At 41.6% G+C, this 22,380-nt stretch overlaps 1 protein-coding gene across 3 annotated transcripts in view; it reads left to right on the top strand.

The window, feature by feature from the left end:
- LOC133122805 (axin-1-like) overlaps positions 1 to 20,946 on the top strand; it is a 38,123-nt gene extending 17,177 nt beyond the window's left edge. The window contains exons 3-11 of one of the 3 annotated variants that reach the window (XM_061232976.1): positions 2,229 to 2,369; positions 4,305 to 4,401; positions 6,587 to 6,724; positions 12,663 to 13,201; positions 13,825 to 14,004; positions 14,392 to 14,640; positions 15,444 to 15,551; positions 16,962 to 17,111; positions 18,130 to 20,946. In XM_061232976.1, coding sequence (XP_061088960.1) covers positions 2,229 to 2,369; positions 4,305 to 4,401; positions 6,587 to 6,724; positions 12,663 to 13,201; positions 13,825 to 14,004; positions 14,392 to 14,640; positions 15,444 to 15,551; positions 16,962 to 17,111; positions 18,130 to 18,256 — 1,729 coding nt within the window. In that variant the 3' untranslated portion in view covers positions 18,257 to 20,946. The remainder of the gene's footprint in view (positions 1 to 2,228; positions 2,370 to 4,304; positions 4,402 to 6,586; positions 6,725 to 12,662; positions 13,202 to 13,824; positions 14,005 to 14,391; positions 14,641 to 15,443; positions 15,552 to 16,961; positions 17,112 to 18,129) is intronic. The other 2 variants (XM_061232977.1, XM_061232978.1) reach the window with 2 other exon arrangements.
- The last annotated feature ends 1,434 nt before the right edge of the window (positions 20,947 to 22,380 follow it).

Raw genomic sequence — 22,380 nt, forward strand, 5'->3', positions numbered from 1 at the left:
GATCCATGTATGCTGTGAAATTTATCTGACTTGCCTACCTACATCCTCCATGTGCTTTAGGATTATTTCACATCCTTTTAAAGCATTACAGTTTATTCTTCTTTTCAAGTTGAGTTTTTGTGGGCGTCCATGGGCAGGCTTTCTCAGTGTGCGTGGTTATTATGGGCTGAGGTTTTGAGGATTGCTCTTAAAATAAATTGGCAACAAAAGCACAGAGTAGCAATGCATGGCATACTGTGTCCATCAACATGAGAAAGAGGGGTTACTGTAATATTCAGCAGCCATTTGACGTACTGTAGCTCTGGCTTGTCTGGGTGTTTTGGTCTCTTGCCTTCCACCACAGAGGGTTGAGAAGAATTCCATGTCTGTCTGAAGTCTGGGCATTCTAAAGCCATTTGCTGCCGTCTGCTGTAACAGAATTAAATGGCTCCACTAGAAAGTCACCGCATTGGTGCTTTGCATGAAACTCGTCACAATAATCAAAAGCAGTTTTCAAGAGGTACCAACTATTACAAAGAATTGCCGTTTTTGCCATTCGTAAAATGACAGCTATACAGCCGTGTGCCATTGGTGTTTGCTCATGTCCTGTCATCTAAAATCAATTGTTAATAAACAGAAGTGGAGTCGCATTACAAGAGACAAAGTTTAATTAACATTGTCAATTTGTAGACACACAGCATTAACTGAGAAAAAGTTAGTTGGAGAAATAACATGGAATTTAATTTGCCTAACATTGGCCAGCTAATCGTCTAGTACATGGTAACATTAACGTTAGCAGGCCTTATATTCATTTTTTGGGCAAGGTCATTCTGATATTGGTGAAGCCCAAATGTTATAGGGAACCAAGGCGAACTGGAAGGCAGTAAGGCCAAAATGATATTTCACAGAAAGCCATCAAGGGCATAAAAGCACATTGTAAAAGCATTTATGCCATTCTTACAATCAACAGTCACAAGACAAAGCAGGAGAAAGGAGCATGTAAATGTAAAACTGTAATAGAAAAGTGAAATCTGTTCAAAGTAAAACTTTGCTGTTATGGCAGGTGGAATAAAACATTTCTATTACATGCACAATAAACTGCGAATTTAGCGCAGTGATGTTAACCTGAGCGTACTGTTGCTATGCAAGTTGCATCAGTTTTTTTCCATTTTTACTTGCTGCCAGAAATAAAGACGATGAGCATGCTGGCCTGTCCAGTGTGTTTCTGATCTAACTAAATCAAATTCCAATATACCAAACTAGCTGTCTAGCAGACTACCTACCTAACTGAGGGGGGGAAAAAAGCATTACCATTTGTAAACTCAAGTCATTCATTCTCGAGATGATAGCATTTATTGTTATGACAAGGATATTTGCAGTAAAGGTTGATCCACGTAAATGTGTTCTCAATGGTATGAGAGTAGGCGGCCAGTCGTGATTAGGTGGGAATTTGGCAGACGGCTAAGTATTACTGCTCTGCTGCAGGCAGTCGCTTTATGTTTTATACCGATTTCCCCAATTATAATATTTTCAGGAAATTGACGGTGGTTGTGGCTAGTTAGATTTAATTTGTCACAATTGCATTTTGAATGATTCTTCCCATTTGAAATTTTGATATTGATCGACTCTTACAAATGGTGGATTTAACCTTTTGTCAGGATCACTGTGCTCAGGCATTGGTCAGAAAGAACATCTCGGGGGTTTGCAGATTCCCCAAGGGTTGTTTTTCTGGCACAAAGAAAAGAATCCGATCACGATCTATAATTCATGAAAAGATGCCGTTCTGGGATTTTAAGCAAGTCCAGGAACCCTCTCAGGTACTGAAGAGCAATTAATTGAACTTCCCCACCTTCAATAGAAGTTGACTTGAGAAGGAAGTCAGTTTTGGTGATATCAAGGCTATGAAAGAAATCCACTGGGATTTTGTGCTAAACTATAAAGGCCATTCATTCCTGCTGAAAGACTGTGCTTTTATCTGTAACACTGCCTCTCCTGTACGTACATCTCTTTCTGTTTTTGAGCTCACCAGAAGCAGTTTTATTTTCCAGTACATTTGAGACCTCAAGAATCATGCAGCAAAATGTCTGAAACTGATTTATAGTTTCTGACTGCTATTGACGCAGTAGTTCAGTTCTCTCCCCATTTCTCCCGATGCTTGTGAAATGCCCCCTTTTGATTTCTTCTTTTAGGTGTGATTGTCCTTAGGTACACTTGCTTGAAAACTGAGATTTGATTATTGTCCATTGCAGGCAGTCGGCATGGAGGGAGCCCATCAACCCTTACTACGTCAACACCGGTTATGCTCTGGCTCCTGCGACCAGCGCTAACGACAGCGAGCAGCAGAGCATGTCCAGCGACGCAGACACCCTCTCACTGACGGACAGCAGTGTGTACGTACAACCGTCCGCAAGCACAAACCCCACTTGGCTAATTCTTCGCAAGGCTGAACTTCAGTACACAAGCAGCTAGTCTACTGGGCTGAAGGAAAGGAAGCCCAAAACTGCAGGAATATAAATTTTTAATCAATAGAAAACAACAGAGATTTTTATTTTTTATTCTCATCCTTTTTATTGCTTTTTATAGACTTTTGAAATATTTTCTTGCTGTGTAGTTAGACATTTTTCAGCTAGTCAGAGCGAGGTATTTGCCTGTATTATGCACAGGATGAGATTTGTTCCTCTTGATTTTTATTTTTTGTAATATAATTGTAATGTAATATAAATAAAAATAAGTTAAAATATAGGTTCATATTGAGGCCCTTTCACAATCATTCAATATCTTTATTGTTGCTGATATTCTGGGTTGGATGTATTAAAAAACATATCCCATGTTAATTATTTAAAAATAAATGCAAATCAAGGTAAAATCTAACTGCAAGGATTTTGCTGCTGTCCTCGACCGAGTCCATTGAGAACCAGTAGTTAATGCTATTGATTAATCTCTGCTGTTTTCCATGTTGTTTTTTCTTAACCCTCCTATTATGTTAAGAGTTTATGACCGCTTTTATGTTTGGGTTCAAATTGACCCCAACAGTTAAGCGGCAAAGAAAAACTTGGACACTGTTGCTTCTTATTGTCTCCCAAATTACTAGCCTTTTATCCATAAATGAGAAAAATGTGAGAAACATCTCATTCTAGAGCTTGAGGTACAGAAAATGAAAGTTTGGCACCTGTATGGGAAAGTGCCACCAGAATCATCCACAAAGAAATCTGAGATAAAAATAAAAATGGTTGTATATTTTCTTTCATTTTATCCAGTGACAGAGGGTCAAAATAAGCCCATACAACACATGCAAAGTTGGTACAAGACTTCTAAAAACAAAGCATTATGTTCTTTGCATGTTTACTATTTAATTCTGCCAAAATAGACGAAAAAAAAACGAAAAAAAAACATACAGTATCAAGTGGAAAAAAAAAATGTTAACTGGTTTTTAAGTAATGTCAAACACAGAATGGGGTCCAATTAACCCCAAACATAATAGGAGGGTTAATTTAGTAAAGTTATGAGCTCTTCTTTTTATTTAAGAACAAGTCCCCCCAATTAAAGCAGCAAAGTCCTTCTGTGCAGAAGTTTTTTCCATGCTGGTTATTCTTCAGCAGTTGGCCACCACTTGTAAGGTTTTATTAGCTTTTGGACAAATGCCGTAATTTTGCCCCAACCCCCCCCCCCCTCTTTAGCCAGCCCGGAAGAGTGTTTCCTTTGAAAGAGTAGAGTCGGGATGAGCTGCCAGAGAGTGTTCAGTGAAAAAGTGTGCTAAGTTCAGAAATGGCACTGGGGAATTAAGTTAGAGAAACATCAAAGGCTGCACAGCAGGACAAAAACATGTGTTTGAAGCAGGATAGATTAGAGGCCATTATCAGCTGCTTGCCACAGAGCCTCTGACAAAGAGGAGTCACTCCTTGTGGGATGGAACCACAGCGCCCAGTCAGCACACGTTCAGCCCCACTGGCAGACCAACGCAGGTTTAGCAGGGGAAAGTCATAATTGGAATTGCAAAGATGCTCAAATTGTGAAAGTTTAAACCGTGCGGTTGCTGTGTGTGATGAAGCCATGCCTGTGCTGCCACCGTTTCGTTGTGCAGTATGCTCTTGTGTCTCAAGGAACAAAATGCAGTCACTATTTATAAGCTATTCCAAGTTTTTATCGTAGGCAGAGTTACAACTATTGTTAGCTGTAGACTAGTAACCAAAAGCAGTGTTCCACTTTGTGAGATGTGAGCTGGTGGGAGATATATGCCAGGCTAATGCCATTATATTCATGTACTTTCACAAAGCAAATATTTGACATGGTATATTAATAGAAATGTGCTTTATGGTGTTTTTCAGAGATGGGATTCCACCCTATAGGTACCGCAAACAGCATCGGCGGGAGATGCAGGAAAGCGCCAAAGCAAATGGGCGAGTGCCACTACCTCATATCCCTGTAAGTCTGCCCGCGGCACTGGTGTGATAGACAGCAGAGCAGACATTCTCAAATGGCATTAAGACCGTACACAAACAACACAACCTGCTTGGCCCTCTCCCTCGCACTAAGTCGCATGAAAAACTACAGCATTACATTTCTCAAGGCATCTTGTGGCCATTCTGCAGATTTCCATCCTTGACGTAGAGCTGCAGCACAAAAGGCATCTCTCTCCCTCCCTCTCCCTCTCTCCCTCTCTTTCTTTCTCTCTCTCTCTCTCTTTCTCTTTCTCTCTCTCTCTCTCGCTCTCTCTCATTCTGTATCTCCCCCCCTCTCTCTTGGCTCCACCTTGAAATGAGATTCTGCATTCTTAAGATGCGCAACAGTAGGCGCAGTTCTTTGATCATCTGGCTGTGAATAGCTGATGCAGGGAGTGAGGTGTCTAAACTGAGCCGTAATGCTCTCAGTCGCATTTCTGCCCAAGCCCAAACTGCTCCTTTCACAGCAGATCTGAGCCATTTCTGACTGCTCTGACTCCCTCTTTATCTCCCAGTGTGGAAGTTCCCGCCTAATTGGGGCTCCAAGTTTTGAAACTGAGTTTGGGGGGGGGGGGGGGGGGGGGTAGAATGATGGCTGATGTGTGCTCTATTACCTTCTACTTTCCCTTATTAAATTATGCATATGAAAACGGTATGCTTTATGGTTGCCTTCTCATTGAGACAAGTAGGAGAATTGTAATAATTTTACCATTTGTTAACACAAACTTCCAAAACCCTTTCTTTTTTTTCTTTTTTTTAGCAACATCAGCATACAGAAGTGGCTGTTGTTTTATCAGGGAGAATACTTTTTCTACAGTAAAAATAGCTTCAACGGTTCTTTGTTTGACTGTGTAACTGAAATGGCAGTGCACACACCATAGCTCAGCAGCTCCTGCTGTATTTGATTGTTTGCATTATTCATTCATACAAGATCCTGCTATAGTTACAAATAAATATGTATTCCATTCAAAATATGGTGGTCTTAAATTCATAGTCATCAGTCTTCATAGTGCATCAGGAGCTATGCCTTTTTAACTGGTTTTGTGCAGACAATATTACTATAGCAGGATATGTTATTGATAATATAAAACCATAGCTAAATGAACCACGCAGACATGTAGCCATTGGCTGAGTGTGTCTGTCTGGGGGGGGAGGTTGTCAGATTAATTGAAACCTAAGCATGTTTGCGCTTTGAAGTATTTTCGGTTTTCTATTTTGCTAGTTGGAAGGGAACACCGTTGTGGCGAGTGTTCTTGTAAAATGTTTATTTTTTTCCTGCCAGCTATTTCCAGAGAAACTTTATTTTAGGGATTTGTTGTTGGAGGAATCCTGCTAATATTGAAGCGGGGAATATCACAGTGTCTCTCTTGTACTAAGTGTAGATGCTTTGATCTAATCCACACAGATCGGTCATTTTGTCTGCCAGTTACCTGAAAGCTGGCAGGCCCCTATTTTTGAATGAATTAATGAATGAGTGTGCAGTTTAGTTTAGGATTGTGTGGAGGTTTAGGAAAATTGGGACTATTCTACAAAGTTAGTTATTGTCTCTCCCCACACACATTACATTTTTTTGTAATCTCACCAATTGGGCAACTGAAGGTTTTAAACACTAGTGATAGAGGCGGGGTGGTCTATTATGGGTGTCAAAAGTAGCTTTGGCCATAGCAGACTTACTGGCGAACAGTTTTTCAATTTTAGAAGTCTGTGAACCTGAATTACACATTGGTAATCTCAGAATGGATCAAAGATAAATACTTTTTTTTAAATTATGCAACCTAAGACCTGACATTTCTCCAAGAATAACTATTTACCTTTCTGCTCTTCATACCATTTTCCACCATCTTGTTGAAGAAATATGATGCCTCTCAATTTCCGCTGATGAGCTGGGCCTGGCAGTGGGCGTCAGCGGTGCTGTGAAAGGAAATGGAACAGAAACATGAACTGGAGCCCTGCCAGGCCTTTGGTTTGCGGCTCTAGTTCTGCATGGTTTCGGTTCCAGCATTAGAACGGGGCTATTGCGTCTTTCCCATACCAGGACCCCTATGTGGTATGAAATGCGTAGGCTGTTCAGAGGAGTTTAGAAACCTCAATAAGAGCCTTTGAACCTGACATTTTGGATGTCGCAATGTTTCCTGAACTGCTTGAAGCTGACAGTTGTCTTTCTGTAGCGCACATACCGGATGCCAAAGGATATTCACGTCGACCCGGAAAAATTTGCCGCGGAGCTGATCAGCCGGTTGGAGGGCGTCCTGCGGGACAGAGAGGCCCAGGAGAAGCTGGAGGAGAGACTGAAGAGAGTCCGATTGGTATGTTTTCTTGGGCTGTGTGTGTGTCTGTATGTGTACTTGGAATTTGTGTGTCTGCATGGAATTGTTTTAAGGTCACTTGAGGTGAGACGTGTGAATTCTAAACCTTGTTGTGGAAATGACTGCGTCTATGCAGACACAACATGAAAATGGAGCATAAACATACATTTCTAAACAAATATTTGGTTCAGTTTGGATTTAGATGTATTGCACTGAGGGTCAAATTTAAGAACTTTTGTTTGCCTCTTTATTCCTATAGTCATATTTCATATACAGGTGAATTATCTGATCTTAATTAAGTCTGATAGAAGCAGCCTAATTAATTTCTATGCACAATAAAGCACCTTTTTTTAAAATGGTAAATATATTTAAAGCATTTTTGAATTGCAAGAGCGCCTAGACTGGGGAAAACATCTTCAAAACTAAAAAAAAAAAGAAAAAAAAAGCCTAATAACAATCCATTAGAATTGCGCCCATTTTCCACTGCCGTTTGATTCCTGCTCAAAATCACGTAAATTATGAATGGCTCATTGAATTTCTCCACGTTTATAAAACTGCAAGACAAAACTGCCTGATGGCCTGCTGGTAGCCGTGAAGTGCCATTTCATCAATAGTACGTCAGTTCAGATTAACTTCTAAATCTGTAGTCACGGAAGCATCTCCATTTAAGTAAATAGTTATTTGCTGTTGATGCCTTTGCCTTCGTCAGGGACACACAATCTGAGCTGAAGCCCTTTTCAGCTGCTTGTTTTTCCCCTCTTTTTGGTTAGCCATCTACATTGAACAAAACAAAGATCATCTGTGTCAGACAACCGAAAAGGTGATTGGCAAAAATCTCCCTGTGTCACTGTGAAACTTTTCTAGAAAAGGTGTTAAAACCTGGCCCTTTCAATCAATGTTAAAAGAGCCTACATATCGAATGAATGGTTCAATCGTCATTCAGGGTCAGGGTTTGAAAGTGAAAGCTATCGCTGTTTTATAATGAATTGTGCTTGGCCATCTGCACAAAATTGAGAAGCTTCGGAAATCTAGTCAGATGAGAATATGCTTGGTCATTTTGCTTTTGATTACTGCTGCTTGTTAGAGGGACCTTGGGAAACAGCAAGTGTAACCTTGACAAGGGGAGCCCAGCTGAAAAGCCGGTTCTGATTTACACCTTCATTGTTCACCCATGAATTGCGTGCATGTGCGTATATCATAAAATGCATACATTCAGCCTTCAAACTACCACAGTCCTACAGTCGTTATATGAAAAGGAAAGTGTCAATTATGGAAATTAAATGTTTTCACGCATTATGGAGATAAATTCATGATGAGGCATCAAACATATTGTGTACTTGTATAAGTAATAGGCTTGAATGCATTTTAAAAATTGAAACATGAATATGCAATATTCAAAAGTCCATCTTAATTTAACCCTGTGTCAGAAACATAAAAATAAAACGCATTGTTTTATTCTCCCCTTCAGTCATCCATTGAATTTGCATGATCAGTGTAACAGGGAAACATATTGCATTGGTCATTTATTTCCAGCTATTCTCAACTTTTGACCTTATTTTTTGTTTGTTTTCTATAGCTGGATGCAGTTACCAAAATAAACTGATAAATAGCCCCCATGGCCTTATATTCTATTACATTGTGTTTGGCAGCGGTCTCACTGCTGTTGAGTTGAATGAGCTCACTGGTAGCGTTTAAAGTACTGTTGTTTTTAAACTGTCCATAAATGGTGTGTGTGTGGCTGCCTGTGACCAAGCCCTCTCTCACTTTGTGGTTTTCATCAAGACTGCCAGCCATTTGGTTCTCAGTAATGTGCATTTCTGTTTTAAAATGGCAAATATGCCATTGTGATTTATTCAGTGGAATTCCAAACTTGGCGGATCAAGGATTTCTGTGTGTTTGTGTCCACTTTGTCTTCAATGTTAGGTAGAACACCTGCAGATTGAGGCACTCATGAGCTCAGCACAGTGTAATAGGTTTGTTTGAACTGCAACAGGGCGTGAAGAAATGCCAACAAACTCCACAAATAGATTATTGCAATACAGAAAGCCGGGTGTTAAGTCTCAAGGCAGATAAATTATAGTGTTAGTCCTCCTGGTCTTGCAGTTGGTGTCACGGTACAGTGCATTTCAGCCATTAGGGCTTTAGCCCAGGAGTTTTTTGTTTTCTTAGAATTATATTTGCCGTTATTGTACTACTCTGAAGATTTTAGCATTTGTAAAAAAAGAAAAAAAAAGAAAAAAAAAAGGGTACTATTATTTATTTATTTACACAAATGGTATATGGAAAACCAGTACACTCCTCATTTACTGTTGTACGTGCATGGATTTTTCACAAGGCCTGAAGCGGTACTAGTGGGCCTCCGCTGGGTTTGTGAAGTGATAAATGGAGAGAAATGGTATCCACTGAATTGGATATATTGACTTGGCATCTGTGAAAAGCCCAGAGTAATTTGGAGTGGATTGATGAATGCTGATGAATCCAATGGTTACAATTTGCCCACGTCTGGCTTTTAAGGCAAGTGCACTGAATCAGTGGAACACTCCATTAAGGATAGTTCTCTGTATACACTCTGATGAGCACTGATTGCAGAAGATGATTTATGCATCCTTTACAATTATCCCTGACCTGAGCTGAGCACTTGGCATTTTTGTGATTGTTACTTGAATTAATGTCTGTGCTTTTAAAAAAAATAAAAATGACATAAAAGCGTTAGGCACAAGCTGGCTGGTAATCAAAATGCTTGCAATGAAGCACTTTGTGGAAAGCACAGTCCTGTCATATTTAAAATGAAAATGATAATCCGCAATTGCATTTCACTCCCATTCGATGTGCACAAAAAAATAATGACAATTCAAATTTAAATGCAAAATCCCGCTTTGCATTTTCATTTTCAAGTTAATGTAAACAGTTTATTTTCTCACCCTCTAAGACAACCCATTTCAATTTAAATGAAAATTAAAAACATAAAAATATGAATAAATCTTCTCATTTTAAATCATTCTTCTGAGATTCTTATTGTAACTGCAAGAGCCATGACAAAAAGGAAATTATTTAACATTTTGTTTTCATGTTTATCTAGCACAAGGGTGACTAATCAAATCCAATGTCATTGCTTCCATTTATCATTTATCATTATCATTTTCACATTGTCATGCATTTCCCCACCAAATTTCAAATGCAAATGCAATCCTTCATTGGCAATCACTTTTTCAAGTCGAAAGACATGTTAATCAAACTACGTAGGCTTGGAGCTTGAAGAAAGGTGCATTAGTCAAGTTTATCTGATAAATATAAGCTTGTAAGCCTGGGAAGCTCTTGGAACAAGATGAAGAACCAATTCATACATGAAACATGAAGTAAAGGTGGTAATTTTGAGGCTGCTGCTTTAAATGCTGGCAAGCGGGAATTGGTAGCTAAATTAAATAACATTAGGTAGCTAGCATGGATGGCCAGGCCATAAAGCCTGTTGACAATACACCCGACAGTGGTCACTAGATGCACATTTAAGAGAAAATGAGCCAGGCAGCCGTACTTTAGAAAAGAGTATTTGACTTGTAGTCTAAATGCTACCTCCTCAAATGTCTTCAACTGCATTCCAGTTTGAAAATAGTCTTGAACTAAAGCTGCGTCTTTTACATTTTTCTTAAAGTTCCTACTCATTAATTGTGAGCCAGTATTACCAATGTCGAGTAGCGTCTTTTGGTGGGCAGGCATTATTTATAATCCACTTGAATTTTAGTGCCGTGTAAACTTTAGCTATCTTTAGTGAAAATGTATATATATTTAATTATACCTGAAAAACATACCAATCTTTGGTTTGTTAGGGGGCCTTTGGTGGTTGAACCACCACACAAACGCCCCTGTCCTTTGACTGACAGATGTTTTAACGTTGAAAATGAAAATGAAGGACTGTTTGCATTATTATTTGAATTTCATCAAGGCAGATGCATGATTACACAGTGGTGAAATTGCAAACTGCAGAACTGCAATGGATTTTCATTTGTCTGCCTTCAAACATGCAAAACAAGATTAATTATTTTTTGTCATCAATCATGCGGTTACAATAAGAAAATGTTATATCAGGCATACAGATTTGATGGTTGCCATTTGCATTTTAATTATGGCTGGGTTATGAATTCTACGTATGGAAAATGAAAAGGCAAATTGTCCGATAAAGTGCATACATTGACTTCAAAATGAAACGCAGAGTGGACTTCTGGTTTTGAATATGAATTATGTCATGATTCCTACGTACATCGAATGGAGCCAAAATGCAATTGCTAATTTCCATTTTGAATTATGACTGGATTATTCCTCCATAACTGTCTGGTAGCTTGACAAAGCCTAAAATATTGTTGTTCATCTGTAATCCCAATATGGCCACAGTGAACTGTTGAATTTCATGAATACACATTCCTTAAATTCATTATTCTCCTACGTGTTTCGTATTCTCAAATGAATTCAGAAGAGGCCAACTGCATGCATGCAAAAAAGCAAGATTCAATTTGGCATCTCTACCCTTTGTCAAAATGAACTGTGAAAATGAGAGCACGGAGTAATGTTTTCCACAGCTTCTCGTATGAGAAAATGTCTGCTCGCCAGCCGCTCATCAAACAGCCTCAGAATCCTGTACCTGGAGTCTGCATCAAGGCAGCTGGCACATAAATTTCAGACTGCGATTTGCCGAAGGCTTCCACGCCAGGTTACTTCAAACACGGGTGAACAGGTGAAGCGGCTGTCTCGGCCAGTGGCTCGGTGCTTCTGGAGAAAGGCACTGTGCACAGCTGTCCGGGGACTCGGAAAAACTACAGTACAAATATGAGTGAAATTCAGGTAGCAAATCTGTTTTCCGTGTACAGCCGAACACAAGAACAGTACTTGCCAAGCTTCTTTCATCTCTGCTGAAAGGACGGGCCATATGGCAGATTCTCTGTGGGAAATGAATGCAGTCCTGAATTGCACCTGCCTTAATGATGGTGAAAGTCTTAAGTGGTGTATGTAATGTCAGGGTGTGCATACCCGATCGTCGCTTCTTTTGTCTGTCTTTTCTCTGCACCGGTGCAGTCATCATGACGGGGTAGTGGGATATAAATAATGTAGCAGGGTGACCTCTGCTGGTAGGACCTCTGACAAAACTTAGCATATCACCAAAAAAAAAACCTTCAACATATGTGACCTTCAAGTAATTAATTGCCTCCACGGAGTGGAGTCGAGGTTGCGGTATGTGATTACCCGTCTTGTTTAGGTTGGTGTACCTTTCTGAATCTTGTTAATAAAATCAATTCAAACTTTCTGGATTTGGTTGAAAGTTGGTGGAGTAACTGCTTGTGACATAACTGTTCATTGTGGGGGTGGATTTCAGTCTGTTGGGTGCCAAGTAGAAATAAGTTGAATAAACAGGCCTACTCCGCAGCAGTCGAGTACATTCATTTGGGAACTGAGCTTGCCTCTTAAAAGTTGCAAGTTTGAGTTCCCAATGGGGCACTATTTTTGTAGACTTGGGCAAGATTCTTAACCTGAATTGTTCCAGGAATTATTCAGCTGTGTTGAAAGGGTTTGAATGTATATTAAGAAGTAAGCTGTAAATCGCAGAGCATTTAATAAATCCTAAATGTAAATGTACTGTAAATGTGTGTAAAACAACAAATTTGGGACACAGGTCTCAGACTCCAGTCCTGGAGGGTTTTCAGGAGGATCTCGGTACCTGTGCTCCTTAAGTCATTGATTGGCTAGTAACCTTGTTCTCAATGGCAGCTGATTGAAAGGAGACCATGTAAACCCACAGCCAATGCGACCCTCTGGGATTTCAGTTTGTCACCCCTGATTTAGGAGGATTGGAATACATACTGCTTAGAAAGTAATATGAAGTTGTGAAAGTATTGCCATTCATATTCATGCCGACACAACAATTCTCTCTCGTCTGAATGTTCCCTCGAAGGAAGAGGAAGGGGACGACGCCGACGTCTCCACGGTGCCCTCGTTGGCGAGCCACAAGCTGCCCCCGGCCCCCCAACCCTACAACGCCCGTTACTCGGAGACCACCTACAACGGGCTGCAGCTTCGCGATGCCCATGAGGAGAACCCCGAGTCCATCCTGGACGAGCACGTGCAGCGCGTCATGAGGACGCCCGGCTGCCAGTCTCCCGGCACCGGCCGCCACTCTCCAAAGTCCCGATCGCCCGACGGCGTCCTGTCGGGCAAGATGCCCGGGCTGGCGATGCCTCTCGCCCCGGGCCACGGCAAGCACCTGGCCAAGCAGGGGCTCAAGCCGGACGCGGGCAGCATGTACCACCACAAGCACGTGTACCACATCCACCACACGGGTGGCGTCAAACCCAAAGAGCAGATCGAGTCGGAGGCTATGCAGCGGGTGCAGAACAACTTTGCCTGGAATGTAGAGCCACATCACTATGCAACCAAGTCTCGCAGCTACGCCGACAACATGGCCCCTAATCCCATGGAGTCTTTGGGACACAAGTATGCACCCTTTGCTGTCCTGTTAATAACACTTTACCTTTCCCTCAGTTTATTTTTCAATCTCTGCTCAGTTAATATATTCTTTAAAAGGAATCTGTGTAGCAATTTTTTGAGGAAAAACATAAAGTTATGTTTAGGGGCGTTTATAAGGTTTCTAAATTGACCTACAGCCTGCCTGTTACCATTAGCGACAGATCCGCTTCTCCACTGATTGGCACATGTCGTCTCCTGTAGGATTGTGTGAAACGTAGGATATAAAGTGCACACCAGACCTGGGTCAAATATGTAATTGTGACTACACTTTACTGAGCTTGTCTGGTGTATTCAAAGCTATGAAATGCTCTAAGAAAGTGCAATCCCTGCCTTCTGGTCTTCTTGGTTGGCTGACTTGCTCCAGGCAAGATCAGTCGAGGACATTAAAGTGTTGGAATCCAAGACCATTATGTATTTGACCCCGGTTTGAAGCTTGCAGGCAAACGCAGGCAGCAGCAGTGTCGTTGTTGCATAGATTCTGGTGGCATAGCAGTAACTTGGGGGTATAATTATAGAGATTCCAAATTGGGGGAAAAAAAGCAGAAAGGTAGGGAAAAGAGAGGTCCCAACAGTTTTGTTTGTCCTTGCAGCAGTAAAGGCAGCACACTGTCCAAGCGGACCTCGAAGAAGGCGGAGCCCGGGAAGGCCGAGGAAGTCCGCAACTTTGAGATGCAGATCCCCACGGAGGATCTGGAGAGGAACCAGAAGATCTTACAGTGGATGATGGAGGGTGAGAAAGAGTCAGGCCGCCACAAGAAGGCTCCTTACGGGTGAGTTTAAGCCTTTGAAGATTTGTGTTTTCTGGCAATGTTTTTTCACAATTTAAACCCTTTGTAGAGTAGGTTTTTTTTTTTTTTAATCTTCTTTTCAAAATCCTAATCCTTTGAAGAGTATGGTTGTAGTATGCTTCAATGTTGGTGCTTTCAATCACCAGAAGTGTTGCTTACATCAGCAGTAGAGTGTTCATTTCAGATGACCTTACACCTGAAAGGGTTAAAGAGCGAGGGAGGCGCTTCATTACGCCGTGCCCGCCCACTCCTTTCATCCCGCTCGTGTGAACACCGTGTAGCAGCGGCTTAAGCCCGGCCCCCGCCAGGCGCAGCCGGTTTGTACCGAGTTCAAACGGGAGCCCTCTCCTGCTCTTCGCCCCCCCTCAGGAGCGCCGCTGGGGCCAAGAAGACCCTGAGCCATGACGCGCTTCGGCCCAGCTCGGTGGAACGCCCCGGGGCAGTTCACCCCTGGATCAGCGCGCAGCTCCGCAACACCGTGCAGCCCTCGCACCCCTTCATCCAGGACCCCACCATGCCCCCCAACCCCGCGCCCAACCCGCTCACCCAGCTGGAGGAGGCCCGGAGGCGGCTTGAGGAGGAGAAGAAGAAGTCGGGCACCCTGCAGACCAAACAGAGGTGAGGGTTCTGATCCCCGGCGCCTTTGCGGAGATCGCGGGATTCGTCCGTTCCTCAAAGGGTGTTCCTTTTCCGTGAGGCGGACGTGGATGAGACGCGTCCGTGCGGCAGGTTGTGGTTGTGCTGCTAGCGTTGCTCTTCGTTTTTTTCACAGAGAATCTTTGTGGCTCTGAATTAGTGTTGGATGCGTCTCCTGGGTGAAATTCTTAAGCAGTACGCGTCTGCAAAGGCACGGGGTCAATATGACAGATGCTGCTACAGCGATCTCACTATCGCAGTGAAAGATTAGAGAAGGGTCTGTGTATGTTCAGAAGTGTGTGTGTGTGTGTGTGTGTGTGTGTGTGTGTGTGTGTGTGTGTGTGTGTGTGTGTGTGTGTGTGTGTTAAAGACGGAGAGGGTGCGTTTACATTTCTGCACCTGTGTGTACGCATGTGTACACATGCCTGTGTGTGTGTGTGTGTGTGTGTGTGTGTCTGTGTCTGTGTCTGTGTCTGTGTGTGTCTGTGTGTGTGTGTGTGTGTGTGTGTGTGTGTGTGTGTGTGTGTGTGTGTGTGTGTGTGTGTGTGTGTGCATATGCGTGCGTGCATGCTTGTGTACCTCAGGCTGTATGTGTGTATGTACATGTGTGTTTGTGCACCTCTGGCTGTATGTGTGTATGTGCGTGTTTGTGCACCTTAGGCTGTATGTATGTATGCACCTCAGGCTGCATGTATGTATGTACGTATGTATGTGCGTGTTTGTGCACCTCAGGCCGACCGCGCGAGACCCCACAGGCGGTCTCTAACTCCGGGGTTGTTCCTCAGGTATGTGATGGAGGTGATCCAGAGGGGTCGCACTGCTGTCAGGCCCACACTGTTCCCACCGCTCAGCGTGGTGCCTGCAGTCTCCGACACCGACCTCTCCGAGTCCCAGTACGTTACTCCACTACCTTCCTGTAGTGCTTGTCCAGTCCTCCGCTAGTGTCCTTGTCCAGTGCTGTGAATATACAGGCCACGCTCTGTATATACACTGGTGTCCAAGAGCTTTAGTGCGATTTGTTTACTCTCGTAGTGCACTAACAAACAAACCCCCAAGTGTGTATGTTTGTATATGTGTTGAGTCATTTCCTGTTACTAAATTAAGAGTGATAAAGATGAATTTACTTCGTAAAGGGCGAATGCAGTCAATCTGCCAATACATGACTGCAGAATATTAATAGATATAATGAGCCTTAGCAGAAGAAGCAAAGGCTTTCTTGAGCTTCTGTGTGATTAATTTTGCTGTTTTAACGTTAAAGTTTTGCGAAAGTAAACTAACCCCATTTGTTGTTGTTTACAGTAGTGCCTAATCTCGTTTAGTTTCACTTTATTTCAAGTTGTCTATCCAGATATTGAGAGAACACGAGGGCAATGCTTATGCTTGCACTGATCAATCTGAGGCTGAGAGCGAGGCTTTGATATGGTGTGTATGGATTTTGGGCTGCGGGAGGGGGCTGTGGTAAACCCCCACCCACCCCCCTCTGAGACTCCAAAGGCACGTCCTCACTCGAGACAGGCAGCTTTATGATGTTGGGAGACTTCAGAGCCGCCATAATGAGCTGATGAAAGCGCCGCAGCCTGGATGCGCCGGGGCCCCACTGGGCGGCTCGGCGCTCTGATGTGGCCCCCCGCCACGCTTTCATGGGGGACCGGGACGCTGAGGAACACGCTACCTGCTGGCAGGACAGAGCAGGACCAAAGCGGCACCCTACCATCGCCCCACTTTTTAATGCCTTTTCCCCCATCCGCATTAAAGGGCCAGGAGCCCTGACACCAGCTCATAAAATATGATCAGAAGTGTGGCGGGGATGGTGTCGCTCTGCGTTACTTTGAAGCCGTTTCAAAGGATTTATCACCCGTCCAAAAAAAAAAAAAGGAGAGATGAAATTGGCTTCGCGGAACAGGGTCGCCTACCGTCTTTTTTTGAGAAGCGAATTCTTCGGCTTGCGTCGTTTACAGCTGGTTCCTTGACGTTTGATCTCTGCGCGAAAGCCTGCGGGGAATTCTCATGAATCCCTCCGAATATACTGTGTCCCACATGCCAGTATGCAGGGCAGAGGAAACGGTGGAACGGTTAGTGTGTCTGGATTCACAATTGAAACTGTCCTGATTTCCCCCCCCCCCCTCCCCCACAACCCCCCTCCCTCATGTGATGTCATTCTGTGGCATCATGTCCTTGAGTAAGCTGCTTTTGTTGTGTCTGGAGGCCCCTGATGACTTGTTCATGGCTGTAGGTTTTATGGCAGGAGTTACGGTACAGTGTTTTCAAGGTTGCGCTTAACATGGATGATGTTTCTTTTCCAGGCATAAAACAATGAAGAAGCTGCCCTGTGAGAACATCACAGTGGCGTACTACTTCTGTGGAGAGCCTATCCCCTACAGGACGTCGGTCAAAGGAAGGATAGTCACACTCGGCCAGTTCAAGGAGCTGCTGACTAAGAAAGGGAGCTACAGGTGAAGCCACGTTTCATGCTCGTCGTCAATTGGCCAATCCGGTCGAATGTTATACACTCATTTGTAGACAATTTTAATTCAAGACCAAATGTGACCACATACTCAGGCTGAAGACATGGCTCTCAGAGCTGTGATGTGTCCAACTTTCCAAATCAAACCTTGGCTATGTCCGGTATGTTTGTGTTCGTGAGAATGGTCAGTAAGGGCCGGTCACATGAGCCGGACATGCGCCCGGTCCTATGGTTAGGTCCAATGTTAAAAAATACTGTACACCTGTGGGACACCTGTAGAACTGGGTATTGCTCTAATTTTTGAGGTAAATTCAACCCATAATACAGGGTTGCCGTTAGTGAAACTTTCAGACTATTCTCCTAGGTAACACACAATTTAATGGCAAAATTAGAAACAAACTTCATGCTTTTAGATTGTACAACCAGTGTGCTTTCAGGCTCAAAAGAATATTTATATAAGACTTAAATATTAAGATTGCAGTTTTATTAGGCCAATATTATAATGGTAAAATAGATTCATATTAAATAAATAAATAAAAGAAATATATATAGTTGCATTATCATGCTGTAGCAGTATTGTAGCCTAGCAACACGCACACGATGGCTATCAAGATAAAAGCGCATTGTCTACGCTGGACTTCGCTGTGCTTAGTCATAGTTTTTGATGGTGCAACAGGTGTTAATATTGAAGACAATGTTGGATGTAGCTACAACCGACTTAACAGTAAGACCCACTTTTACGCCCAGCTGGTGCAAACAGTCCCAGGAGATGATGGGTCTCTTTGCACAGAAGCTGGGTGATCAGATGCCTGCTGTCTATCTGCATACTAGCTGTGTAAGTTGTGAAGTCCTCCAGTGCAATAACTGCACAGCTCAGCTGTAATGGCAATAATTGCCAGTATGAATTTGAAAAGGTTAATCTCAGGGATGTAATTTCTGGGAGCATTATCAGCATATTTAAGTGGTCTACAAACTTTTTTTTTTTTTTTTTGTCTTGATTTTGGTAGGTATTACTTCAAGAAGGTGAGCGACGAGTTTGACTGTGGTGTTGTGTTCGAAGAGGTACGTGAAGATGATGCGATCCTGCCCATCTTCGAGGAGAAAATCATTGGGAAAGTGGAAAAAATTGATTGAAGAGTGAAGCGGGAGGCACACTGAAAGAAATGCCCTGTTGGAGAGGGCCGAGATGTTGTGATGAGCGAAAGGGAATGTGTTCCGGTGGAAATCGGGGGGGTGGGGGGGGGGTTGTCAAATGGAATGAGGAAACCGGGAATGTCTTAGTAAACTGGAGGGGAACATTCTGGAGGAACCAGAGGTTGGAAAGTGTCACTGTGGGATATCCAATACAGACTTAGAGGCTTCCACTTCTGCACAGAGGTTATATTTTTCTTTACCAGCTGCTCAGTGCTTAGGAGAATAAATGGTGCTTTAACAGCGGAAACTGCTTCTTGTGGGAAAATTTGAAAAATGACAATTTAAAAAGGAATGATGCAGCATTATATTTTCTTTGGTATATTTCTAACTCTGTAATGTAGCATTGTAAAGTTGTACTAGAAAAATTGTACTTTGAATCTGTTTACTACAGCTGCATATTTTTGATATGATGTAATAGAAGGAAAGTATCCTTTGTAATGTAACAATACTTTCGTGTAATTTTGATATGTACAGGTACTTTTAAATTTACCAGATGTGTACAGGCCCTCTGTTTAAACATAAAACAGAAAAAAGTTTATATATATGAAAGTATTTTTTGAAAAGTCTATTGGTTTTTACCCCTGTGCATTCAGTGGATGGGCAGCTCCAATTCACAGTCACTATTTTGTTTTGAACTGCTCATCTGAAGTGTCCAAAATTTCTGTGTGTATTTCATCTGCCACTATATCCTTTCACTTACCCGGCTTTTCCCAAGTGCTTGTAAACCTCCAAGACCCTCACAAAAGCCAATATTGTCCCATTTGCTGGAAGTAAAGGTACACCACCATTCACTTTGTAATTCTGAAAGTCCTGGTAACCGCTGTGTGAATATGATCTTAACACCTGCCTCCCTGCTCTGTTGAAGCAGGATATGACTGTAACTGCTGCACTTCCTCGGTGTGGTAAATGTTCGCTGGGAATTTTGTTTCTTGGATTGTTGCATTCACACAGAACTTCAGTCTTCCTGGTGCCAATGGGGCACATGCATGGAGAAGGTACCCTATTCAGGTATTCTTTAGTGCATTTACCCTAAGCAGATCCATGCAGATAAGCAGGAAATCTCTAAGAATGTATTCCACAAAAGTGGGAACAAAAACAAAACAAAAACAAAACCGCCCTGAATCCATTCTTCAAACATGCCAATTATAGCAAATAAATACCAAAATTAGCAATATTTAAGAGTAGTCCTTGGGAAGTATACATTGCTGTTCACACATTAAGTATGCGCTTTCACCATGACCGAACAATTCGAGAGTTTGAGGGGGGAGTCTCTGTTTGTTCAGGGACTGGAATGTAGAAAATGTCAGGTTGTGAAGGTGAAGTGTATCTAGGGAAGTTGGCAAGTGGTGTGGAGAAAGGATTGATCAGTCATTGTACAGAAGCCATCTGTATGCTGGATCACTGAGCAATGGGTCCTTAGTGAAATGTGTGGTTGTTCTGGTTTTTAAATCCGATTCATGTTTACACATACCTTAATGTATTAAAAAAGGACTGAATGATCTTAAGTCTTACGTTTTTCAACTTGTTTTGGCTAAATTTGGGTGCCTGAGGACATTGACATTTGTTTAAAAAATTTAACCTATAGTATAAATTAATCTACCTTTTTTGCTGGATCATAAAACACCAAAGAGCACCGTATACATTAAATACTTTAGTGTTTGTAATCAGTTAATTTGTTTTTAAGTTTTATTTTCATGATTCTGTGTACTGCATATCTGCATAAATTCATTTTGTCTTCTGTCATATTCCTCTAATTCAAAGCCCAGTTCAAAAGGTGAAGAGAATGGCGTACTATATATTTTATTCTACAGGGGTCAGCAGTAGAATGTATAATATTTAATGCATTTAGGGAAATGACATGCAGGAAATATTAGGATATCAAACGAGTGCTAAATCACCGGGGGTACATGCTATATCTGCATCCTACTTAGGGAAATTTTAATGTTCTCCAAATGCTATTTTTGTATTTATTTAGACTGATTTTTTTTTTTTCCTAATATGCAGGTCTGTACAAAGCTAACATCTAGTAATGAACTTCTGTGACTAAAACATACATTTTAAAAAGTGCTGTTTTGCTGATAATGCCAACTTTATTTATTCCTCTTCAATATCCAAAAATATCAGAATAGGAACTGAATAAAAATGTGGCAAAGCTGTCAAGGTTTTTTTTTTCTTTTTTTTTTTTCTCCAGTCTCTGTATTGGATTGTAATTTTCAGCATGCTGTTGGTTTTAGTCACAGGTGATGGAAAATGAAATGGCAGAATTACTGTGAAAGCCCTTAAGTGACTATCCCAATGTAAAATGGCTGTATTGTAAATGTATATCACGGAGTGCCTTTATATTAAAATCTCTTTTGTCTTTTATGCGATTCCCAAATTTCAGAGGCTTTGCTTGCATCCAGGGTCTAGTTCCCCCCCCCCCCCCCCCAATGGCATTGTTGGTTATCATTTTTTAAGTGACACTGCATAAACTCATTCTGGATATGCCTTTGTGTAAATATGTACATTTTCATGTGTCTTCAGCCAACAGCACATTTGGATATTTAGTACCATGGATATACTTCAGTGTGCTGACTTGTACAGTTATCTTTTAAAAGGTACTTGGACAATAAAGAAATTAAACAACTGTATGGCTTTTGTGTTCTAATGGTTCTTATTGTGCAGTGTGATGGAAACATTATCTGCCCATTTTCCTCTTATTGCATATTTGTCTTATTGAATGGTTTCAGATCTTTAGACAAAATGTAATATTGGATATAGGTTTTTTTTTTTTTAATAATTACATTCAGCAAAGTTATCAAACACCCATGCGGAAAAAGTAAACGCCTCCTTAGTTACTCGACCAGTTAACACAATTTAATTGATTTGATTCCACTGAGTGAGCACAGCCAGGCTTGATTGCAGCTGGCCATGTTGAATCGAAACTTCTCTCAGATTAAACCTTACCATCAGAGTGAAGTAGTCACCACAAAATCTCTAGAAGCACACTATGCCACGATGTTAGGAGAAATAAATGTAATTCCAGAAGTAATGAGAAAAAAATATCAAGATATCAGTCTGGACAGGGTTACAAAATCTGGAAAGGTTAACAAAGCCATTTCTAAGGCTCCTGAACTCCACTGAATCCACACTGAGAGCAACCAAACTATTACATGAGTACTAGGCGACACAAATCCACCTGCATGTATTCAGAAGACTCCTAGAAACCAGGCGATCAGCCAGATGGAGTCGCTGCTACACAATAGAGTGGGGAATACCCATAATTCCCTGATGACTGCGAACCGCTAATGAAACAAAGATGTTGAAGGTGAATTGCCAAGAATCACATGGTACAAGGGAAGTCATTTTACAGGGTGCTACGTTGTAGATCCCTAGCCAAGTTTTATGGACATAAGTTGATATCAATATATTTAACATGAATATTCAAGAACGTTACGATTTTGAGAGCTAGCTCGAAAACAAGTTAGCTTTGATTAAATACTGCATTATACCCTTTCTCTCTGGTAATTTCCAATTACTTGTCACTCTCGGCACCACTTTTAACTTATTGGTTGCTAAATTTATTGTGTTGCTAAATTTCATTGTCATCCTCTGATATCAGTGTCTGTTTCTTAGTAATTTCGTGCATGCTGTCACAACTCTACGATATAATAAAATGGCGTTAATATTTTCATTAATTCATTATCAACGTAACCTAGATCAGTGATTTTGCGCTGACAGGCAACCGTAATGCTTTATACTCTTCTATGCACTATGGTTCACTGCCACGAACCCATATAGGCTGTGTCCGAAATGGCTCGTTATTCACCAATTACTAATCCCTAACTAGGGAATATTTCTCATTCATTTTGAAGTCTTTTGTTTTCTTTGGTTTAAGTGTTTGTTTAAAGGATTTATTTGCGTTATTGAGTGTGTTTTAAAAAAGAAAAAAGATTTTTAATTGTTAAAAGAAATTTAAAAACCAATAAAACTACCTAACTAGTGAATATCAATATATCAATAAACTGCGGACAGCAGACGTCTTTTGCAATCGAACAGCGTCATTACGTAGGCTACGCGCCGCT

This window comes from Conger conger, chromosome 2 (genome assembly GCF_963514075.1).
Source record: "Conger conger chromosome 2, fConCon1.1, whole genome shotgun sequence".
Lineage (NCBI taxonomy): Eukaryota > Metazoa > Chordata > Actinopteri > Anguilliformes > Congridae > Conger > Conger conger.